At 45.3% G+C, this 25,419-nt stretch overlaps 1 protein-coding gene across 1 annotated transcript in view; it reads left to right on the top strand.

Annotated features, from left to right (window-relative positions):
- Positions 1 to 25,419, top strand: part of LOC147733967 (voltage-dependent calcium channel subunit alpha-2/delta-4-like) — a 961,982-nt gene that overhangs the window by 374,922 nt on the left and 561,641 nt on the right. Inside the window, exons 13-15 of the mRNA XM_086952873.1 lie at positions 11,954 to 12,087; positions 22,064 to 22,141; positions 23,127 to 23,207. Coding sequence (XP_086808999.1) covers positions 11,954 to 12,087; positions 22,064 to 22,141; positions 23,127 to 23,207 — 293 coding nt within the window. The remainder of the gene's footprint in view (positions 1 to 11,953; positions 12,088 to 22,063; positions 22,142 to 23,126; positions 23,208 to 25,419) is intronic.

The following is a 25,419-nucleotide window of genomic DNA, read 5'->3' as shown; positions in this document are numbered from 1 at the left end:
GCGGTCCCTTGCAATAGCAGTAATCTTCCTTGTGCACAACAGATTTCTCTGCAGCGTGCACCCTGCAGTTCCAGGTTTTCCAGTCCCATGTGCCCACAAGTGCATCTCTCCTCTGCTGAAGTATGGCACCAGTAGTTATACTGTAGTGTGCCTTTGAAGTTGGGGTGGTTCAAAGGATCTCCCGTTGAGCCACAGGTGTCTCCCCTAACCTGTGTGCCATGAGGTCGTGGAATGCAGATCTTTATGTTCTTCAGTGGGGCCACGATCTGGCTCTGGAGGCCCAGTGTCAAAACCTCTCCCTCCAATCTATCCAGCCAGGCTCACAAATGGCGGAGGTCTGTAGTTCTAGTTGCATGCCCGATGTGCTTCCCCAGCCTCCAGTGTGGACTGGAGTCCAGCTAAAAGGCACACAAAGAGTTTTAAAGTGGAGAAATGCCCACTTTCTAGGAGTGGCACATCTAAGCTAGTAATAACAAAACCACCTTTGCCGCAGTAAAGGGTTTGTCATTGTGAATCCAGTAATAGAAAATATGATGAGGCTTCTCCCCTGCAATCCGCTATTGCAGCTTGTAGTAATTTCAACCGTTTTTCCATGTTAGCCTTTGGGAAGAGCAACCCTCATGGGTAGTGAAAACACACATCGGTATTCCTCACTAACTGGGAAGGGAGCACACATATGTACCTGCTCAGCCTTTCACCCACCACTCACTTCACGCTTTAAGATGTACCCACCGGGTGCTCTAGTGATAGAGAAAGTTCCTCGCAATCAATCAATCAGGGTTCGTAAAGCACAACTACTCACCTGTTAGGGTCTCAAGGAGCTGGGGGGGAGGGTGAGTGCTGGGGTCACCCTTAAAGCTAGGTCTTGAGGTCCTTCCTGAACTGGGGCAATGTGGGAGATTGCCAGAGCTGGAGAGGGAGGGTATTCCAGGATATGACTGCAAGGTAGGAGGAGGACTTTCCTCCCATTCCAGTCTTGCTGATACCTGGGACGGTGACCAGTAAGAGCTGGGCTGATTAGAGGTATCTTTTGGGTGCGTGGAAGGAGAGGCTGCTGTTCAGGTATAAAGGTCCGGTGTTGCGAAGTGCCTTGCATGTGTAGGTAAGGAGTTTGAAGGTCTTTCTTCTTTCGACTGGAAGCCAGTGGAGATCGTGGAGGTGACTGCGATGGGGGATGCCAAGGATCCATCTGGGTGCGGGGTTCTGGATAGTCTGGAGTTTGCAAAGGAGTTTATTGTTGATTCGGCGCGGAGAGGGTTGACATAGTCCAGTCTGCTGCTGATGACTGTGTGCCTTATTGTTTTCCTGTGTTCGGTTGTGATCCATCTGAAGGTCTTTCAAAGCATGTAGAGGGTGTTGAAGCAGGTTGAGGAGACTGGCGATTCATTGTGAGCAATGTGTCTAGTATGATGCCGAGGTTTCATGCGTGGTCCTTTGCGATGGGGATTTGTGAGGATGGAGGACCACCAGAAGTTGTTCCATGCAGAGGGGGTGGAGCCAAGGATGAGGACGTCTGTCTTTTCTGAGTTGAGTTTCAGGCAGCTATTCTTTTTTCAGGTTGCGACGGCTTTCATCCCTTCCTGGAAGTTGTATCTGATGTTGGGTTCGTTGATGAGGTAGAGGAGTAGCTGGGTGTCATCGGCATATGAGACGGTGTTGATCCCTTTGTTCCTGATGATGGTTGTGAGGGGGGCCATGTAAACATTGAAGAGGGTGGGGCTGAGGGAGGAGCCCTGGGTCACTCCACAGATGGTCTCTTTTGGCTCCATGAGGTAGGGAGGGAGCCTGACCCGCTGAGTTCTGCTGGTGAGGAAGGAGTGGATCAAGTCGACGGCCTTGCCGCGGATACCCGCATCGTGGAGTCTGGTGGCTAGGGTGCAGTGGGAAACAGTGTTGAATGCAGCCAAAAGGTCCAGGTGGAGGAGGGCTGCTGTTTCTTCCAGGTCAGTGGTGGCAAGTAGGGTGATCTTGGTGCAGTGATTGCTTCGGAATCCGGATTGGGGGATGTCCAGGACGTTGTTAGCTTCGTTGAAGTTTGCAGGTTGGGTGTTGACGGCCTTTTCGATGCCCTTGGCTGCAGAGGGATGCAGGTAGATGGGCCTGAGGTTCTTGAGGTCCATCTGGTCCGCGGATGCTTTCTTCAGGAGGGGGTTGACTTCAGCGTGTTTACAGTTGCACGAGATACTGCTGGGGTACGGAGGTGGGTGAAGGTGCAGTGGCAGTGTAGACAGGAGAGAGGACCATGTGTGTTGTTCGGCGTTGAGTACTGGCAGTTTTCATTGCATCCAGGATTGAGATCGTGTAGGGTGCTAGAGTTGCAGCGGTGGCGGGTCTGAAGACCAGGGTCGCTGGCGCTGGGCGCAGTTTGGTCACGGGCGGGCGCAGATGGGTTGCCTTTGGGGCGCAGTGGTGCAGCTGCTATTAAGTAGAGATCAGGGGAGGGCAGGTCATCTGGGAGGCAGGAGCTGGAAGGACACACTGGATGGGCTGCAAGGGCAGCGGCGGGAGAAAACAAAGGAAAACTAACGAAAGAGTGAGAAGAGTGAGAAGTAAAAAAGTGAAAAGTGACAGAAGGACATAGGGTACAAAAGGAAAGAGGCAGAGAGAGGCAGAGGCAGAAGAGCAAAGTGCTTCCCCACTGAGGCCTGTGGGGGGAGGAGGGCTTTAAACACCCTGCAGGCAGAGAGCTCAGGGGGATCAGGGCATGAGCATGGGTCCGTAGTTAGAAAGCATTGGTGTGTAGATAGAGTTATTTTTGGCTGGTGGTTCCCGAGATCGAGAGATCCCTGCTGACTGTCTGACCAGGTGCCCAAAGGTGGCTCGAGTTAGAGGTTGCGTTCAGATCGCGAGTTCTTCCCTGCAGGAAGTGCACATGCGCAAGTCGGATCTCAGCACTGTGCATGCGCATCAGAGGGGGAGACCCTATACAATACGCATGTGCAGCACAGGTCTAGATGTATACTGTGCATTTGTGTTAGAAGTACACAGAGGTTCAATATGCATACGTATACGCATACGTTGGCGGTTTCTGGCTCATGTTTCAGGGCGGAGTTATATCAGTAAATGACATTTTCAGAAATAGGGAATCACCAGATCTGGAAAGACACTGGCGGAGAGTGTGAGGGCCAGCAGTTCAAGTTGAAGGTGTTGTTTCTGCCCACATCAGGGTAGCTAGTGATTTAAAAAGGCCAGCCTGAGCCGAAGTATATTTGGGCAGACACACACCTGAAATGGCAGGCAGGATACAGGTTTCAAAACACCATCTCACACCAGCCTGCATTGGTAGGCTGAACACATGGCTAAGCACATCACTGGTGCAAGTGCGTGGACTGGCCTGCAATGGCAGGCTGGACACATGTTTTATAACATCAGGTGCGCACCACTTTTTTTCTGTTGAGAGTTTTATATAGCGCAAACTTGACCCGAAATTATCAGAGCGCTTTACATAGAACCAGTTGCATTACATGAGGACACATTCATTTTTGTTAGACCCGGGGAGATTATTTGCCCAGAATCACAGGATGTTCAGCGTCATTGCTGAGACTCAAACCCAGTTCCCCAAATTCGAGGTCGACCCAGGCGTTAGGCCAACTCCTCTTCCTAATGTATGTAGCAAAGGTGCACACACTATCACACTATATTTACAGAGGGAAAGTGTCCAAAGCCCTAAGGTCACTACAAGAGAATCAGCAAAACCCAGGAGGTAAAATCAAAAGTTTTAGGGAAACATTACTTCAAGAGTATCAGGTCTAACCAAAGTCAATGTAAGTTTCATCTTTTCCAACTCTAACTGAAATCTCTATCAGCTGTAGTAAGTGATGTAGAAGGAATTATCTCATGTAAAGGGTAGGAGAACTAGATGTAATAATTGGTTGTCCCTCACAGCTCTAGTTCTTTGCTGAAGGGTAGCATCTTCAGCCACACTCTTCCTGTATTCCACAAGTTCTTTAATCCTCACATACTAAGCCGGATGTTCTTCTTCCATCACTTTTCCCTTCTCCATAAACACATGAGGTGGAACATCTATGTTCAAAATGTTTTTGCAAAGTGGTCAGGATACATAATGAGAAAAATAGGCTAATTGTGAGAAAGTGAATTATTATTTAGGGTAGATGATAATCCTCCTCAGGTAATAATCTCCCTATTCATGTTAGGTCAAATAAAGGTTTCATTAATTGAAACCTGGGTTCAACTCCTGGTAGCTGTGGCATAGAGTAGGCAAGCTTAACTTAACAAAATGTGTAAATTCTTCAGAAGTCTCAAAATAGTTAAAAAGACACAAAACAATAAAAATCCAGTAAAGGAAACCAGAGATATGAATTTTTAAAGTTTGAATTAAATTTTAGCACCAAAAAGCGCAAAGCACCAATTGCTGGCACCTAGTGGTGCTAAAATCAAAAGTTAAGGCAGATCATGATGGAACGGGGTCGGATAGGAAGCACAGGCAAATCCTGGCCAAAATGTTACCTTTAGACTTGGAAATTTTCAAAAAGAGAAGGTTGTTATCGATGAGTCCTCAGCAAGGCAAGCTGCAGGCTGCATACGAAGTGGGTCTCAATGACAGCAGGTTGCTGAAGAGTGGGGTCTCAGTGCAGTCATCAACCAAGGTGAGAAAACTCTGAGAGGTTAAAGTCCGGAGTTCATGACTAGGAAGGCCCTGACATTGATCGGTTTTGGCTTGGCATTGTTCTCAGTGAGAAAGCTACTGTCAAAGTAGAGACCTAGCCAGAGAGCAGTATCCCTTAAAAATATGAAATCCCTCACCCACCAGAGGTGACATGCTTCATCATTGGGATTCTCCTCATGCTGTGATGCCTAGTCATGGCACGAGCTACAACCCCTTCTCTGAGAGGGAGAAGCTCAGGGATGTTTTTGCATGGAGGAAGGTATGCTAAATACCACAGTGAAAAGCGCAAGGTGGGGCGCAAATGAAAAAAGTGAAGACAAAACCAGCTCTATGGTACACAATATCCCTTTATTTGTGTGTTCCTGGGCCAGGATTAAAAACAGGGCACTAGTGGGAAAAACATATACCTGCAGTTAGTGTCAAAATATGGTCGACATGTTTCAGTCTAGTCATCCTCACGTAGAGGTGTAGCGGCTTTCTTCAGGATCAACTTGTTAGTGCTGCTGCTCAATGTGTATAATTCAAAAAGATTTTTGGGTGTGGAAAAAGATATATCAAATATACAAACCCATCCAGTGATCCTGTAAGTTTGTCTTAGTTTGGTGGATTTACTGGTGGATCCTGCTCATGTTGGTGAAGCAGCTCCACCTCAACCTGCATATGGCTCAGGTAGACTCACAGTCCTTGTCAGAGGAAACCTCCTCCCGCTGTAGCCAAAATGGGTTGTCAGACTTCCTTCAACAAGGACGGTGAACCTACCGGAGCCACATGCCAGGTTGTGGTGGGCCTTTTTCACTAACATCAACGGGAACAACCAGTGAATTTATACATATTGACCAGCAGCACTAAAGATTTGATCCTGAATAAATCCGCGTACTGTGTAACTAGTTTTATCTTCACTTTTTTCACTTCCCTATGATGAAGCATGCCAACTCTGGTGGGTGAGTGATTCTGTCCATTTAAATGGATACCCCTCTGCGGCTAGGTCTCTGCTTTTGTAGTAGCTTTTGTTTTTTAGACCCGTGGGGTTCTTAATTGTGATACATGCGGAAGCTAACCCTTGTGGGCCTTAAACTCTCCTCGGACCCCCCTTCCCTTCTTTGTGATAAATGATTGTTCTGGGTGAACCTCCTATGTTTGACTTGGAAGCTTTTCTGGTAGGCAGATTTTCTTAAGTGGGGCAAGGCAGCTACTGGTTCCAACCGGCGATTTGACGTTGGTGGCTTTGGCTCGACGGAGGTCTCAGTCTCCCACTGTTTCTTCTGAGAAAAAGTTGGTAAAAGGTTTGTAAGTCCCAGCTTTTTTAGTTTAGGCGCGAGAAGTACACTTCAACACTAGTAAAGAGTTGGAGAACCTCAGGAATAGCACTTGGGGTCAGGACTAGCTCTACCAGAAGCCACCAGCAGGGTGTAGGGCAGGTCCTGTTGAAACTGGTTAGCTGGAATCCTCAGGAAACTGTGCTTTATGTAGCTTTTGTTTCCCTATAGCTCAACTGGTGGCCAGTCAACTGACCCTTGGTGCCCACTTCTCAGTCCTCGGTACAAGTATGAGCATGTCCAGCCCTAGGAGTTCTCCTCACTGATCACAACAGAAAGCACAGCCCTTCTTCTGTCCTCCACTGGAACAGAGGCATTCTGAAGAAGATACTGGGTGGGCCACATTTATGCCCAATGCCAGTCCATAGGTGGCTAAATTCTCTGCCATTCCATAACCAATAGGATAAATATTCCGAGGGTGACAAAACACACTTTTGCAGCACTTCCTGTTTTATTAAAAACGATCCAGCAGTGCCCATTTCTATCTAAAACCAACATGACAGAACATTGTTTCACCTTTACAGAGCTCTCTGTGCCCACCAAGAGGTTTGGCTATAATAGGCAAGCACTCCCTTGTGGTCACTCTAAGCAGTTCTGTCATTTCTTCCCCCTTCCACCAGGTTTGGAGACAAGCTGGCTGTGAAGACAAAATGGGAGGCAGGCCTAGGTGTGAGCTACATCTGCCAGTGACTGGGTAGGCATACTTTGAAGCTCAGAAAGGGGGTAGCCACAGCCCCCTGTGCATCCTGCTCAGGGAGATAAAACATCTCATCCCACCACACCCAAGCCCTTTTTTCTAATATCTGTTAACAATACACAGCTCATGACAGAGAAGCCATCAACAGCCAGGTGACACTGAGCAATGGCGAAAGGCACATCTGGCTTAGGCAGGGAAATGTTAACTTTCTAAGATTGTCATTTTCAAAACAGTAATATAAAATCCAGCTTGACCACTAAGTTGGATTTTAATTACTATTGAAATGAGCCCTTGAAACATTTTCTATCTACTCCCAAACTGAAGTTGAGCATTATAAGACTTTATAATGTAGCTCGTTTTTTCCTAAGGGAGAGCCAGCCGTGCTACAGTGAAAAATTACTTTGGAGCATTTCACTGCCAGGACTTGTAAAACATAAGTAGTTGTCTTACTTTTTAAATACCATGCACCCAGCCTGATAGGCATGTAGGGCCTACCTTAGGCGTGACTGGTAAATATTAAAAAGGAAGGTTTAGGCCTGGAAAAAATGTTTATTTTGCAAGGTCGAATGACAGTTTTAAAACTGTACACCCAGGCTGCAGGGACAAACCTGGAGACATGCTTTGCATTGTCACTTTAGTGGTGGTACAATAGGCGGTGCAGGCCATTAGTAACATTTAACTTACAGGTCATGGATACACTTTTGTACCATATATTAGAGACTCTAAACAGATGGCTGAAATGTTTTCCTTCTTTTGCCTTTGAGAAGTCTAGGACCTCTCCTTCCCCAGCAATTGTGCAAGATCCGCCATGGAAGTTTCTGCCACCTAGATTGAGATTCAAGCGATTTACTGTTCCATTGTAATGTTTGTTTCTCTGGGAATGTTTATTTCTCACTTTGACTATACTAGAGAAGGTACCTAAAATCTACTGTGAAGTTGGTTTTCCACAAGCTGTTTCCACTGAATTCTGGAGTTTTTCTTTTTTGATAGAAATTCACTGGTATCTAGTACTATTATGTTCATGTCTTTTAATTGCACAGAGGTCAAACACAACCATTACTCTTCCCTACTTTGATAGCATTAGAAAGAGGAATGACAAAGGTAAGGTTCCAACTACTTTGTATATAGAAAAAGATGCAGTGATGGTCTGTCTCTTCAAGAAACCATGGTGCCGCCCTTCACTTATTAGAACAAGTAAACAGTGTTTAGTGTCTTCTTTAAAGGGTCCCAATTGGGCCCAAAAAGCCACAAGGGCAAAAAAAAGTCTTGGAAATGTTGTACTTCTTGATTGAAGATGAAGAATAATGCAGAAGGGGATGACCTTGATATTAAATAAGGGAATAAAAATGCGTTGAAATGTACCCTTCACTTGGTAATGTCTCTTTCATGCATGGCACAAACAGAAACAGACATTACAGGAAAAGGATGCAACTGTATCTGGGATTGGCCAGCTCAAACAGTAGTCCCTGAAAAGACCACCATCTTGGAAAGGGCATTTCATAAAGCTTACCTGCCCCCCCTTCGTTTTCACACATGGCGTTGATGAGGCAGAAGAAGAAGAATACATTTGATCTCTTTTGTTGAGTGCTGAACTGTGCAGTTTTGTGGTTGCTGTTCCCGCTCAGTGCTCGTCGTGGAGCGACCCTCTTGGTGAGCGCAAACACACCAGCACGCCTAGCCATGCACTTCATGCCGAGTGCTGCAAAGCGGTGTTGAGCGTCACAGTAAGCGCACTTTTCTCCCTCCTCATGCTTGCCACCTCAGGCGATCTCCCGACACAGATGTTACACTTTGCTGCACTTTTCATGACACCCTCCCAGACAGATACTTCTTCCCCAGCTTAAATTGACTCTCTTACTTATTCTCCATAGGGGTGTTAAGCATTGCATGACTTGTGAGAGAGGACCTGGGTAAGCCAGAAAGACTAATGGGCCTTCTTCAGGGACTCATCCTCAAGCAGATGTCAAGTAGATGTCAGTCACTGGCCTCCTCTAAGTTCATTCTGCTGGATTGAGTCAGGAAGACTTTAATGTGAGATTGACCAGATCCTGGTATGACTGCCAAGCCATACTTTATTCACTTATGCCGCATGTATATGCATTATGGGGATATGATAGAGTCCTTGTAACTCTTGCTGCTAAAACTACCAGGCCTGTGGAAGTGGTCACCTGCGGTGGAAAGGCATGAAGGTGCCTTGGGGTGCATTGGTATGCTGGATCCTTCCTAGCTATTAGAGCCTGTGCTTATGAGGAATAGGATTCTTAATTGATCCTGGTGGACTGAGAGACCTTGGAGACGCTTTCTCAGACATTCTCACAGTCGAAGAGCAACAGATTCAGCTGCTATACGGCATCTCGAAGGATGCCACGAAAGTATTAGCGCTAGTAGGAGAAACAGCCTAAATAAACAAACACAGAATTTAGATCTGGCGCATTGATGCCGCTAAAACCAAATGCAGTTTTCAGCGTTCAAGTTATTCAGATCTTCATAATAAGGGACTGAGAAAAAACTCTTGAGCTTTCCGAGGAGAAGTGAATCAACCATTGCACTAACCCCAGTTTTGGCAGCAAAACCCCAGTTCCGATCCAGGACCTTGGACCACCAGATCTGCCTCAGTCTCCAGACTAAGTAGTCCAAGAGGGAAAGCCAAGCACCAGCAGCAGCTCCAACTATCAAGGCTCAGTCCAGAGAGGGGTTAGCCTATCGGGGGACATATTTAGTAATTCCTGCCACAATGGGAAAAAAATAATTTGGACATCTGTATGATTTGCGTGGTGAATGATGGTTACTGGATACATTTGAGGATCTCTGTCTGGACTTTTTTTTTGTATTAAGCTTTTATACAATCTTGAAACATAGTGTTACATCATAACAAAGGCAAGTTGTGCACATAGTGATCAGTTGGTTAAAAGAAAACATAGTACATACAGATCAGCTGCAAATTTGTATGTCGCATTGATTGGATACCCATGTACTGCACTGATTCTCGTTACACGGTCCCCCCTATCTTCGCAGGAGCGATGCATTGGAAACGGAGGGTCAGGAACCACCTGGCTCCGCGTACTGTGCGGCAGGAAAGGGTTAACACAAGTTAAGCTAAATAGCAGGAGTAGGATCATTGCATTCTCATCTCTGTCTGGCGTTAGATACTATTGTAACATTGAAAGATTCACTGGAACTTCACACTTAACCCAAGAGGATTATGAATCTGCAGCATAAACAAGCAATTGCATCCGACATCAGGAGCAAGTAGGACGTGTAGTTCTATTCTATCTTGATCCTTACAAAAAATCTCAGTTTTCGGCTAGTCCTAGAAGGGGAACATAGTGATTAAGAGCATAACGTTGAAGATATCCATCTCTAGCGAGACGATTGACGGACCTATGCACCATCACAAAGGCAGCAGCACAACCGATGGAACCTATTTGCTCGCGGACAAACTAGAAGGCATCCTCTCAGCAATCCAGCTGCTGGGATGCATTGAGCATCATTTCTTCCTTCACTCAGGATTCAGAATCTCAGAAACTGTCCACGATCGTTGGTGTCAGAGTCACAAGCACCAAGAAGACTACAAGACGTCATGATAGCACCGGTGTTGTCATAGGCATGTGTGCACATAAAACCTCTGATGTACATCTTTGGAATCCCTCATCTCAGGATCCCAATATTGGAGTCCATCTCAAGTCCACTCCAGAGGTGACCAAAAACAGAGCAGCTTCTGGAAGGTATGTCCAGTGCCCCTGAAGCTCTTCAGGTGATGACATTTGATTATTGCTGACATTAGCAAGGGCTAAGAGGCACAGTCCAGCATGATTACATCCTCATTCATGGTATGAATTTATAAAATTCTAAAGTTGTTGCTACAATTTGTAGCCTTACGCCTAGAGCGGTGGACCACGAAGCTGGGGAACCGGGCTTGAGTCTCGACATTGACGTTCAGCATCCAGAGCGGTCGACCTCGAAGCTGGGGAACCGGGTTCGAGTCTCGACATTGACGTTAAACATCCAGAGCGGTCGACCTCGAAGCTGGGGAACCGGGTTCGAGTCTCGCCAGCGACGCTCAACCTCTTGTGATTCTGGGCAAATCACTTAGGCCCAGATGTAGGTAAATCTGATTTACCGACTCTAGAATACCGAATTTTACCGATTCGGCATTCTAGATTCCGTAAATCAGATGTAGGTAAAAATTCGGTAATTTTTACCAAATCTGTATGATTCAGTAATTACCGAATCGGTATTTATCGATTCGGTAATTGCCATTGATTCCTATGGGCCTACAGGCCCATAGGAATCAATGTCAATTACCGAATCGGTAAATACCGATTCGGTAAAATTACCGATTTTGCAAGGGTGACAGGGTGTCACTTTGACACCCTGTTGCATCCCTGGTTTTGCCTTGTGTGCCATGTGGCACACAGACATGCATGTGCATGTACACTGGAATTCGTTATTTACCATGTAATAGTATTACATGGTAAATTACGACCAGTAATTGGCGACCTACATCGGGCCCCTAATCTCCCCGTGCCTAACAAAAATGAATGTGTCCATCTGTAATGAAACTGGTGCTCATGTAAAGCGCTCTGATACCTGATATCTTGGGGTCTAGTTTGTGCTATATAAAACTCTGAAAAAATAGTTTAAAAACAAACTGTGGAGAAATACATGCTTCGGCTCACTTCAGTGCATTTGTACAAACAAATAGGGCTCAGTGGGGAGCTTCACAGGCACCATCGCCCCTATTTAAAATGACCATATTTGCTCAATCAAGCTGTGTGCTTGCCAGCACCAGAACTTCAGGATATGTAAAGTGCAATATTAACTCATCCGTTCCACACGCTGATTTTTAAAGCTGATGATTTCCCTATATTCTGATGTAGCATAGTTTGAATATTCACAATTGTTCAACTAAGAAGGTACACCAGTGTTTTTATTTCTGAAGATGCGGTATGTCTGGCGGTGGCATGGTTTCCTAGAACTTACTGAACGACCAACCTGACAGTTCTTTTCAGTCATACCTATGGTTGTATGTCAGAATATCATAGTCTAAAATGTTGTGTGACATAAATATTGTGTCCTAAATACCGTTGACAAAAATATCATCCCCTTGGGTGTAGATTTTCTATTACAAAAGAAGGGGGATCATTTCATAGATTATAATTAGGACAAAATATTTGCGTGAGATGATAACCCGACCACAATATTTAGGTACCATACTGTGCCGGATTTACTCACCTCAACATAAAATAATACATGTGTGTGTCGGGAAATAAATCAACATAAGAATCAAAACTTTCTTCTCTCTGCTTCAAGGATACTACACCCAGATCTCCACTCTGGCTGACGTCCAGGGCAATGTGATGGAGTACCTCCATGTGCTGAGCCGTCCCATGGTGATCAACCATGACCACGACATCATCTGGACAGAAGCCTACATGGACAGCGCGGTAAGCGGCCTGAGTGAAATTCGCGTATCCCTATTGTGATATGGAAGTGAGATCAGTGCAAGAGTCACCCATATTCATTATGCTAGTTGGTTTATGTCTGCTCTTGTCTCCTCTTGGGATCCAGGAATGTCTTGTTAGCTGAAAGGGAAGCTAATGGTGTTATAAGATGTAGAAAGGAATCACAAAAGATTACTTCCTGGCCATTGTTTTGTTGTCTTTGAATGGGATTTGAAAGGGCATTCATGTGAACTCAGACATTATCACAAGAATATTGGAGGTTATTAATATATACCTTGTTCTCTTGAGTGAGGAGCATTGCCTGGAACAAGGCAAACGTTCATTATCCAATAATACATGACTGCAGGATTCTTCTTCCATCCGCCTGATGCAGAGTTGTGTAACTGATGTATAATGGGTAGAATGAGGAATAGTTCTTTCTTCATAGGTAAAAGGCTGGACAGAGAGACTTACCAGAGTGTTTCTTTTGGTTCTTGAACCTCAAGTGCAAATAAAATGTTTTGCTTTCCACTAAATTCCCTATGCTACCCTTCAGTGGTGCCCCCTAGAACCGGTTGATGTTGAGAGGATCCACTCTTGACCGCTTTCCCCTTTGATGCTTTTCCAGGACAAGGATTTGAGAACTATTGTGGACAGGAGCATAGTTTTCAGTTAGTGACAGCTAATCACATTGAGGTGGTTCTCAGACATTCTGGGAACTGCATGCACAAAGAGAAAAACTGCTGCCTCAGCCAATTGGATTTGTTTTCCAATTCAGAGTTTGTTTTTTAGAATCGTGCTTCCAGAACTGATCTTGAAACCTGCCTTAAAAATACACGAAAAAACTTTTAAAGTTCACCTGGCACACTTCGGTAATGGAAATATCTCAAAAACCACTGAACAGGTTTACAAAAACTGAAAAAATGTCTTATTCTGAGTCAAGCTATATGTACGGGCCAAGTTTTGTGTAATACCGGTCAGAAATTTTTGCAGTAGATGAGAGTGAAAAAATTGATGAGACTTAAAAAATGAAATTGTTAAATTTAGATCGCCACAAATAACTTTGATCCCACTTAACCAATCTGCACAAAATTTGAAATGACGACCCTGAGAAGGATTCATAAAGTGGTTCATCAATTTAGTGCAAATTAGTGAAACAGGTCTAACCAATTAACAATCCAAAAGAAAATGTTCTGCATATTTCTCGGCTTAACACTAAGAAACTCAAAAGTCAAAAATCAATTCTCCCTTTCGAGACACTTCAAAGCATACATACATTAACAGATATCCGCACCAGTCATATACAGTCACCAACAGCTCATCAAGGTAACACACCAACTCAGGATATCAAGGCACTTATACAAATATTTAATAAAAATCCTGCATTCATTTGACAAAAACATACAATTAAGAATGTTCCAAAATACATTCAATATACCATAAAAAGTATAATATATTACACTTTTACAAATTGTCAAAAGTCCAACAACCCCCTGGATAGGAATGTAAGAGACACTCATATTTGTCATATGGTTGTTAATTTGCGATAATAGACAGCAGACCACAGAGGAGCTAATGCAGAAAACGAGCTTGTAGAGCTACAGGGAGAGGAGCAAGAGAAGCAAGGAAAACAAAGGGTAGAAAGAGAAAGGGTTTCCGAGATAAACCGTGGCCCCTTCTGTAATACCAAAGTGTCCCATGTCTCTTAAATGCAGAAAAGAAGTGTGGTGCAAATTTAGGAGGTGACAAAATAGGTAAGTAAGCAGAAAGGAAATATATCAGAGTGTCACTGTGAATGTGTTAAACAAGTAACAGGGAAAAGGAAGCTGGGAAAGAAGACACCAATAATGCAAAGACTGGGAGAAAAGCTGCATTTTAAGTTGGGAGAGCCTGAAAGGAGAGAGTGGGAGAACTAAAGGGTAGGGAAGAGGAATGCATGCTAAGGGGGTGGTGGTACCAAATGAGAAGAGAGAGAACTGCAGAACAGTAGAGAGGGAAGAAATAGCCTGCAGGGAACGAGGAGGAGGGGGTTCAGAGGGAGAAACCTAGAAACGACTCCAACAAAAAAGGGTCATTGTCCCTATTTTAATTTGCAAAATTAAAACGTATATTTTTCTTGGAAAAAATGCCCCCTGCAAACGGGTAGTGCTTATATGAAGAGAGACGCACAAAGTGTTTTTTTGGGTGGGGCTTCGTTCTTCAAATGTACCAAAATTATTGTTGTTTTAACAAAAATGTGTAACTATTTAAAAAGTTCTAGAATGTATTGGGAAAGGATGTTAAATATTACTAATGTAATGCGTTCTATTACTGTAGAAATTATTAGGATTGTCTGGTAAAAAGTTATCCAAGTTACTTATAACTTTTCAATAAATGTTTAAAAGCTGCAATAGGTACAGTACAGGACAGTGCCAGCCTTAATAAAACTCCTACCAAATTTAGCGGTTGTGGCTTTGATGTACCATTCTCATCGAGAGTGAATTATTTCCCACTCACGTCAACCTTTCCCTGTTGTGACTGCCCATTAGTATTTTGTGAGCTCTATTTTTTAAATTTAGAGATTTTGATCATCCACCTGCTTGGAAATTAGTTTGGATCTAGGAACAAAGGAAAGAACAAAACTGAGGGGAAGATCAACATAATAATGCTGGGAATGTAGGAAGAGAGGGGACCACGGGTGAAAGTAAGATTGAAACAGGTCGGGAGGGAAGAGAATTAAGGAAAGAAAAGTGTGTAAATGTAGCATAAGATAAGCAATGACCATACAGAAGCTGGCGAGTGAATGAGTCATGCGACTCCTACCACATCCATCTGTACATGCATCCTTTTGAAAAACACACTTCTTGTTAATTCAGTGGAGTGGCTGGGTAGTGGAATCTATAGGTCTGAATATTGATAGTGAATTCTATAAATCTCCTGCTTCCCTGGGCTGAGGTAACGTGAACCCAGTTTCTGGTCGGTTTGGGGCACCACCTCCACCCTTCATACTTCCTGTTTCATGCACATGATTTAGGGTGCAGTAAGGCCTTGAACCCAGTTTACGCCTTATATTTCCATTACATCGCCTTGCCATGTCCAAAGTTTGTCTGCATTGTCTTTGTTTATCTCTTCTCTTCATTCATGGCTTGCACCTTTCCTTCCCTGGTGTCTGTCTGCTTACACAACTTTCTTTCATTCATCTCTTCATCCATTCATCCATCTGCTGATTTGCTGCTGGCAATACTAGCTGCCAAAAACCGAAGAGGTAACCATGTACCTGCTTGTGCCGTGCGCTCATGTAGTGCTCTGTGGTGGTGGTGTTGTGTTTCTGTGCTAGCTCATGTGGTGGTACCTCAACTTGTACTCTTAGACGAGTTTTCTGTTTCATAGAACATAATAAGGTGGGAACGCTGGAGCAAATAACCCCATCTTGTGTGTCGTTTTATCTAGGAATTTTCAGACTTGACTAGTAATTGAAAACCTTCCCGGACACTGCGTAGAGGGCCTGCAAAAGGGAGGAGGGGGTCATGATCTAAACCTTGCAGTGCTTGAAATGGGAATGTAGAAGTGCAGATGCTCACTGTTTCAGAGTACCTATTTGCTAGTGAGAAGAGCTGGTACTCTCCCATGAAAAGTATTGTAGCTGTGATGAGAAGTGCTGGTAGTCTGCTTTTCAAAACTGAGATTTGCATTTGTGCAGTACCTGACAGTACCTGTCTCCACTGCAAGCACAGGAGACACTTCGGCCCAGATTATATCTAGCCGTTTGCATCACCCTTGCATTGCGCAAGATGATGCAGGACAATGCACAGCCTTATTTAATATTTACAATGGCAGACAAGGCCTGATTTGCGTGGTCTTGCGTGGCTTTGTAAAGAAATGTAACCCAATGCATTCTGCATCACGCATATAAAGAGAACTATGCCTCTTTGGATTGTTTTTGTGCAGGAAGGTATCTTATAAAGCTGTAACCCTTGCACCCTAGTTGAAGTTGGCGCTAGGCAGCCACCAGAGCGCCAGCGCTAGGAGGGAGCAGTAGAATGCCATATCTTAGTAGAAATGGCGCTTTTCAGCTCTTCCCATTCACACAATGCAGTGCAGCAACTTTACACCCCTAGAGGCCTCGGTACAAGTCTGCCATGCTTAGGTGCGAGAATACAGTAGCGCCTGAGGCTCCTACTCCGGCTGGTGACATCAAAGCTACAACTAGAGATTATGATGTATTGTCTTCGAAAGTTTGAATATCACAAACACTCAGTGACACCGTGTCCAAATATGCATGGTTTTCAACCTTTCGGAGGGAGGGGGTATTTGGCCTACTGTGGGGACTTTTTGGAGGCCCGTGACACGATGGGGGTGCAGACTAGGTCTGAGGAGTAGGGAAGAGCATTTGTATCTCGCCCCCCCCCCCCCCCCCCCCCCCACATTGCAGAAAGAAGGCAAGCGGAGGCGCGCTCAGCTCTGCTGCTGCCTGCAGCCCTCCCAGTACCGCGCACATGTTCAGTATGTTTGGGTCAGTGATTATTGGATCCAATATTTTCAGACCCGGTTATTTTGGGCCTGAGTCACCTGGTCAGTTGGAATGACCTAGAGTGGTATGCCCTCTAAGGGCTCCCAACCTTCGTGTGCCCTCCGATGATGATGTTCAGGGCCACTCGTAAGGAGGCCCTTAGAATGCTGTGTCCCTTCAGGCTCAGGGCTACTGGATTTATGCGATTCTGCAGCTGCCATGTTTTTTGTTTTCATTATTATACTTGCCACATAATCCGTCATTTTCTGTATAATTTGTAGATTTTAACAAATAAATGTTTGTTTCTTGCTAAGAGGCTACCATATGTATTGCTGCGCAGTGGCAGGTTTTTGTCACGCAGAGAAAGGCGACCTTTATTTTGCTGATTGCTGTATTTAGGTGTTAACCAGTGTTGGATTGGTAACGTGGGCACTCAGGCAATGTCCGAGGGGCTGGTAACCGCATATCTGCTCTGGGCTGCTTTTTAGAGCAGCCTGGGGGGTCGATGTGGGCGGTTTCTGCGGTGTTCGATGCCGCCAAAGGCCCAGTGCGTGCCTGAGTGGCGTTTCTGGAGGTAGATGATCGTCCATTACCTCCCTTTTATCAACATCAAAGGTGTCACTCCCTTTCTCTTGCTGGCCCTGCACATTAATGCATGCATAGTGAGCGAGGGCAGGGGGCCTGAGCAAATGTGGCCTCACTTGTTTTCAGGTGTGTTTCACCAGTGCAAACTAATCTGTGCGTTTTTTAACCCCCCTACACCCGCCATTTTTTTTAAATAACATTTCACAGAAGCAGTGGTTTGTGGAAAGGCAATATGCAAATGTGGGCCACTTTTTTTATCGTGCCCGGCCGATTACTAAACCTAATAAAACCCTGGTGTTAACCTGATATTAATGAGGTGCAACCTTGGCCCATAAGTGTAAATGTGTAAAAAATGAGAAAATAGTGACTTTAACGTGCATCAAAATGTGCAACATTCGACCGCATTATTTGATTGTTGTGTGGCCAGGCTCTTCAGGCTTTAAAACTGTGCTCAAATCCCAGAGGCCGAAGCCGAAGTGTAGTTCCCATCGAATGTTACCCTCTCTCCGGTGATGTCAGCAAACAACGTCACGCAGCTCTGCTAAAATAGCTTCACCTGTTTTCGAACCGGAAGGTCTGTGTCCTCCAGGGTTTGAATGGCCGTGGGACTCTGTCAGGGCGCCCTGGGGGGACGCGCCTTGGAGAATATCACATTTCTAACATAAATATACTTATAGAGACCTTTGTTGAACTTGGATGAGAAAGCTCGTCAACGTATGTGGTGATAAAGAAACCACAAGCCTACAAAATACCGAAGCAGTCGAACAGGCCGGAGCGTTTGCAGTGATAGCCAGGGAAGCGCTGCCAACCAACCGCTAGAGAACGTGTCTGCCATGAACCTTCAACAATTCAGTATTAATATTCATACTTCAGATAATGATCTAGAAATGCATTCAGAACCTGCAATTAAAACAAAGATGTCACCTGTTGAACACGCGCACGCCCAGAGTTGCTACCATATCTTAATTACAGGTTACACTGCCATTAAAAAGGCCCACGGTCGGCGGATGAGGTGATTCTGTGGGTGTCTGTAATTTTGTAGAATTATTGTTTTCAGCCGCTCTGGAAGAAGTACAGACAGACTCTGAACGTGCAAATGTATGCCAACTCTAATATGATGCTGCCATCTAGTGTAATTTGATGGTAATGCAGTCCATTACGCTTAGCAGCTGGCTAGCAAGTCACTATTTCAGTCTTATATCTGCGTCTTATCTCTCCACAGTTCTCGCTTGACCCTCGAAATATCCAGAAAATGCCAGGGATTTTGAATGCGACAACAGAACGCACTAAGATTAATTCGAGTGCATTTTGAAGGGGCACCAATCGACTCAGGGTGCCTTTTTTAAGAGCACACCTTCTCAAACCTCGTTTTTGTCTCCTATCGACATTTAAACGTCCTTGTCGTGAGATGTACAGTTGTGATTGGATTTTTTTATGCTTTGGTGCTTTGGTTTCTTCTCTTTCCCCGGGTTGTATTTTTTTTGTCTTACTTGACACACCATTCAATCCCCACTCTCCTTTTATTTGCAGGCTTGTTGACCTTTCATTGGTGTCTGCCCTCAGCACATTCCACTCCTTAGCCCTGATCTGTGCTGTAGGATACGCTCCAGGGAAACCCGTTCCACTCCCAATTACAAACATGTGTCTACACTGGAAACTTATGAAGCAGCCGCTTGGCCACCTGTCCATTCGTTTGTGAATATGGATTCCAGGTGCTACTGTATATTTCGGACTATGGAAAGTCATCTGCACAACGCATTGACACTTCTGTGACGTCTATCAGGGCCCTTGCTCCCCACATGAGTGTCTTCATCTATCCACGTATGATGAGGCACATAGAGAACCGCATAAACTGCATCATACGTTTCCGTACTTTTTATTGGGCTGCCAACCTTACTGGTTGGCACAATACACATGGTGACCTCTTTAGGCACTATAATTAGAGAAGCAATGTTTCTTTTAAGTTATATATTAAATCGAATGTTATAGCCCACGTCCAATATTCCAGGCCATTTCAAAAGGCCGACAAAACATTATAGAGAAAGTCTGTGGCAATGGCTAAAAGAGAATGTGGGAACCCCCACAAAATACAATCTCGAGTAATGTCCAGAATTCTTGGAGCAGGCTCACACAAACACACACCTTGCCGCCCACCTGCAGGGGATTAACCAGACACCTTTGTCAAAGAGCATCTTCAATCCACACCCCTCACTTCATTGCAATGGGCTCTTCCAGCAACGATGTTCACCAGACCGGACAGGTTAATGTTGCTAGAGAGAGGCTTTACACCAGGGCACAAGTCCTATAAAAAGAAGTGGGGGGACTGACCAAGTGGCACAATATGCAAATGACCTCATGACTTTACGACGTAGTGATATAAAAGAAATAAAATAGTTCTATTTAAATATTTGTGTAAATACTGGGACATACTAACCAATCTGACAGTCTTACAGTGCCTGCATTTATATACAGGGACAGAATAAAGGCAAAAGCATGCCTCTCCTAAGTACCTGCGAAGAGAAGGCAAGCTGTGTGCCTTTGTTTCCACTTGTGGCATTTACATTTAAATGTAAGATTCCAGGTGGCCCCCAGTCAACATATACAAACAAAAGGAGGCCGGATGGCCCCTTAACTTGGGTGAAAAAAGACCCCCTCGCTGCCTGCACGTTGCTGCTGGGAATGGAAAGCAGACAACGTACAGGCGCTGCTGAACACGTCCCGGTGTCTGAAAATGACACTGGGACAAGTTCAGCATATTTCTGTGGGGCCCAACTTCTTGGCAGGGGGTACGGCGTCCACCCTGTGAAAAGAGTGGGGGGACGCCGTGTCCCTGGGTGTACCCCCGACTCGAGCCCTGGTTTACACAGGGACTGTGATAAGCTACGAGAATACACCCCCTCGCGTGACCTAGGTTCAGACACAGCCCGATCTCCAAGACTGTGTTGTCATACACGCTGCAATGGGCGTGTCTGCAAGTGGCTTCCCTTAGCTTGTCCTCTTCACCCCCATTCACGTGTCTACCTTCGGCTGGTCGGTGGCCCTCTCTTGTAGTGTCCTGTTGGTAGCATCAGTGTGGGCCTTGCCATCCAGAAGCACAGCTGGTAACAGAGTAGTCTAATCTATTACACTTTAAACACAGACTACTGCTAATCTAGGGACAGCACACACATTTCCTGTGTTGGGATTTGGATGTTTCCTGTTACCTGGGACGCTCTGGGTTAAATGTACGTGAACTCCCTCACTAGAGAGTGGCCTGTGGTATATAGCATTGTGATAATGTAAAGTAGATAGTCATTGGTGTTTAAGATTGATTGTTTGATTTTGTATTTTTATGTAGTTCCAGATTGCCGAATAAGAAAATTAGGCGCCCACCTATGGGCCCCACTTCTTTTAGGGGCCCTGCGACAACAGATCAAAATAATATTGATTTGATCTTGAAAGAAAATTACAATCAAGCTTTCTTAAATTGTTTCCAATTCTTTTATGCTTAATAACATTAATAATTCTTAATGTTTAGTTTTGTGTAAAAAAAAACGGTTTATTTAAATTGTTGGTTGGTAAAATTAAAAACGTATTTGGAGATCATTTGCAAGGGGGTGGCACAACATTTCGATTCTTAGGGGCCTACACAGGGTTTAATCCGGCACTGTTTTTATGAGATACCTATCGTGTCTTGGCTCTAGACAGATGATACCAGGTGGTCTAGATGGGGACAGAGGGTTGAATGAATGAATGAATGGGGGCCAGAGGGTTGATGCTAATTTGGAACAATACATATGAACCCAAAGATTGCTTAAAGGGGACTTCAGACCTTAATTAGATGAAGATGATCTGCTTGACCGCGAAGAGCCAAAGGAGGTGAATTCGCAGTGGGCCTGGAAGGACCATAGCGCGGAAATCTAGTATGGATGGAAGTGGCATATGTGAACCACTCACCTGCTGACATTGCTGCATTGAATCACTGGGAGCTGTAGATGTTTTTTAGGATATATTTTATGTAGTCACTAAGAAAACATCAATCTTGAGCCCACATCCTGAACAAATTTGTTGTTTGACCATTCATAAATCATGTAATCAAAAGGCTGAGGTAAAGGCCATTGCAGTAGTTCAACCCAGGCATTGACTCCTGACCCTTGAGGTTACTAATCTAAAACCCCTTCATTATTGGCCTGTTTACTGCATGGCTGCACAGCGCTGGTGACCTGGATGTCATTTGACATCAGTAGTCAGGGCTACATCCATAGTCAGATTGGGTCTGGTGAGAGTGGGTATTAGCAAACACAAGGAGATGATGGACGGAGCGCTGAAACTTTTCAAACACTCACCCCCAGTCACAGATCTGGGTCGAATCCATCATCGTTTTTTAGCTCACTTCGCCACCTCAGTTCAGACCCAGCTATATGAAAATCAGTCTTGACCCTGTGCCTCATGGGAACAGTCCAGCCCGAACTGCCAAGCCAGGTCTTCTGGACTGTAAACAAGCATCCTGGGACCGGCTTCGGGCTAACAGCCGTCATCAGCTAGGCTAGCTTGAAAACAGGGCAAAGTGAGCAAGGGACCCACGTCTGGGCATACCCTGCCAACTTAGGGCGAACAAAGCAAACACAAGGAGATGATGGACGGATCGCTGAAACTTTTCAGACACTCACCCCAGTCACTGATCTGTTACCCAGAAACCAGTCCCAGGATGCTTGTTTCCGGTTCAGGGAAGACCTGGTTCCCTCCATGACAGAATTACCCTACCTGCTGTTCAGGGATGTTAGACAACACATCTGATTCCCTCATATTACCAGTCAGAAGCAGGAATCTTTGTGCTGTAACTGGCACGTGGGGAGCCTGCTTCAGGCTGGCAGCGCAGATCTCCAGACTGACCTAACCACTCTTTTCCTCTGTGTGCCATGACAGCTCTTCGCGACCCAGGCCCAGAGTCTGCTGCTCATGACGACGGTCGCCATGCCGGTCTTCAGCAAGAAGAATGAAACGGTAAGTCTGACACTCGTCCTCGTGGGCAGACGAAGCCGCCATATTGAAAGGTTGTTGATGGACGTGAGAATCTGGAGTGTGGTAGGTTTTCTTGCCCCAGTACATAGGCGTTTCATACTGGGTCCACCATTACTGACTGGAAACTGAAGGAAAGATGTTGTGCGTACATAAACTGGACGTATGTTGTATTTCCTTGACATTGACACCCTATAGAGCTTATATGCTAACATCACACCTCACAGGCACGTGGAAACAAATGGCGTTATTAATTACGAGCACAAAGAAATCAGTGCCCATAAGCAGAAGCAGCATGGCAGATTTCATGCAACTGGACATTGCATGCTAGGATTCGAATTAAAACTAGCTGCTTATTTCAGCACCCATCACCTCTGCATACGCAGAACCAGAACTGGTGACCGTGCCTTCTCCTACCTCGCTCCTAAAGCCTGGAACGGCCTCCAGGGCCAGGCTGGCCGCAGCAGGCACCGGGTGCTTTCCCTGTGTGCCGGAAGGGTGGGTGCCGGTTTTGGCCCTGGTTTTGTTACTGGGGGCCAGTTTTGCAACAGTGCGCTATACAAATACACATAACATAAGATGGCGCCACAAACAACTTGTCTTCTTGTTATCACTGACCTGTGTGCTGAACATGTAGCAAAGACATGAATGTAGAAGAATATTGTCTCTGTGCAAAATCCTTCTGAGCTGCAGGCCCGTTTTGACCTACCTTCAGCCAGGGCCGGACTGGCCTTAGGGGACACCGGGTGTTTCCCCAGTGGGCCGCCAGGGTGGGGGCCGGTTTCAGTTCCCAGTTCAGCCCTGCCTGCATCTGCAGGAAATGTGTGTTTATCTACCTTCAATTTGCATGCACTTTCATACATAATACTCTCAGCAAGATTGTTCCCTGCACTTTTTTTTTGCATGCCAGCTGCAGTATGTATTCTTTCATGAAATATAGGTATTAATGCCAGGATGTATCTCTTTTCAGAGGTCAGAGGGGATTCTCTTGGGAGTGGTGGGCTCCGATGTCCCCCTGAGAGAGCTGTTGAAACTTGCCCCAAGGTATAAGGTAAGATGTTTACAGTTCTTATTCCTATTACGCCCTCTTTATTATACCCCTGCCTACAATTTCGGAGTAATCAAATACATTTAACTCATCTAAATAAAGAAATAGAGTTGATAGGAGCCGTCCAAGGCCACACAGTGTGCTCGGTGGGGGCGCCTAGACTGTCCTCAAACCTTCTGCTTGAAGAAAGCAAACAATGAAAATGAAAAAAATAATTTTTGGGCAAACAATTAGGCAGAGTAGCGCCCCCATCCTACTGCCACTGGGATTCTAGTGAGGATTGGACAGTAGAGAACGGTAATCATTTCCTGTCTTGTTGATTAAGCGAAAGCCTTTGCATAGGTGAATTTGCTGCAGGTACTGTCGCGTCAGCGGTCTGCTGTTAAGACTCTCCTATGATCCTAACATAGCCACCACCGTGAGACCTCTGCAGCACCGCCCGCCCGCCCGCGATTCAACTCGGAATCCGTCGGTGGGTGCACCACAGGCTGGGCAGTCCTCCTGTTGGTGCATTGGTTGCAGTCCTACAGGAGGACTTCCAAACTCGTTATCAGGCCCTAGGTGGTAGTACATTTTTTCAAATGAGATTTTATAACATAGAGGTCATTGGCGCAGTGTTGCATTGTTGTTATGTTAGCTTATGTCTACTTGCATAGAGCACTAATCACCCATGAGGGTAGGGATGGGTACTAGGGCTACACTACTGCATTGGTGTTATTAGAGTGAACGGTAGGGCAGGAAGGTCCAGAAAGCTTCATATATGCTGCCAGTTCACAAAGAAGGTGTCCGTTTCTGTGCATCAAGCCTTAGTGTAAATTGGTATAAGCATGTCACAATGATTCTACATATGCAAATCATTGCTTAACAAGAAATTAAAACAATTTGCTCTTGCTTTCTGATATGTAGTACAGAAATCAAGAGGGGGGAGTGAAGAGGTGGTGCTGCATGGCACCAAGGTGGGCACGTCCTCCTCTTACCAAAATACTATTAATCAACAAGGTCCACCTCTCGTTTGGTCAATGTGTATCCTGTTGTTAATGGAATACACAGAATGTGTTAAAATACCCCTCAAACACCAAAAGGGCCCTTGGTGTCATGCTTCATCATCGGGGTCTTCCCGCCCGGCTGCCGGACGGGGCAGTCCTGCGACGAGCGACTACGCTGGAGCACCTTTTAGATGAAAGTGCTATGTGAGTGACATAGAGTGGAGTAGTGTAGGAGAGTGGAATGGCAGAGTGTGGAGTAGAATGTTGTAGAGTCGAGTGGCATAGAGTGGAGTGTACAATGTGAAGTAGAGTGGTGTGGCGTAGAGCGGAGGAGCGCAGTAGTGTGTGGTAGAATAGAGTGGAGTAAAGCAGCATGGAGTCACATAGGAGGAGTTGTGGAGAGCGTTGTAGAGTGGAGTAGTGTTGTGGAGTGGAGCAGAGTATCAGAGTGGAGCAGAGTTTAATGGAGTAGAATATCATAGAGTGCAGTATCGTAGAGTGGAGTGTTGTAGAATGTAGAAGAGTGAAGTAGTGTAAAGTACATTGGTGCAGAGTAGATTGGCCTAGAGTGCATTGGTTTTGCATAAAGCGGTGTAAAGTGCATTGGCATAGAGTGGCGTAGAGTGCAGTGGCGTAGAGTGGTGCAAGTATATTGAAGTGGCTTATAGTACATTGGTGTAGATTGCAGTGGCATAGAGTAGATTGTTTCAGATTCAAGTGAAGTGGCGTAGAGTGGAGTGGTGCAGGAGAGAGTGGAGTGGCGTAGAGTGCAGTGGCACACAGAGTGGTGTAGAGTGCAGTGGTGCAGAATAGATTACAGTGACATAGTGATGCACAGTGTAGTGGCGCAGAGTGTAGAGACATAGAGTGCATTGACATAAAGTGCAGTAGAGTGGCATAGAGCTGAGTTGTGCAGAGTAGAGTGCAGTGGTCTAGAGTGCAGCGGCATTGAGTGCATTGGCATAGAGCAGAATGGTGTAGAGCAGAGTGGTGTGGAGTGCAGTAATTTAGATCACAATGGTGTAGAGTAGCATAGCAAACAGTGGCAGAGAGTGTAGTGGCATAGAGTGTTGCAGAGTAGAGTATAGTGGCGTAGAGTGCTGTGAGTAGTTGGCATAGAGTACAGTGCCATAGAGTTTATTGGTTTTGAGTAAAGTTGTCTTGAGTCCATTTTCATAAAGTGCAGTAGTTTAGATTAGAGTGACGTAGAGAGCAGTGACTTAGAGTAG

This window comes from Lissotriton vulgaris, chromosome 1_2 (genome assembly GCF_964263255.1).
Source record: "Lissotriton vulgaris chromosome 1_2, aLisVul1.2, whole genome shotgun sequence".
NCBI classification, from domain to species: Eukaryota; Metazoa; Chordata; class Amphibia; order Caudata; family Salamandridae; genus Lissotriton; species Lissotriton vulgaris.
Note: the sequence above shows the minus strand (reverse complement) of the source record. Positions and strands in the feature narration are given on the sequence as shown.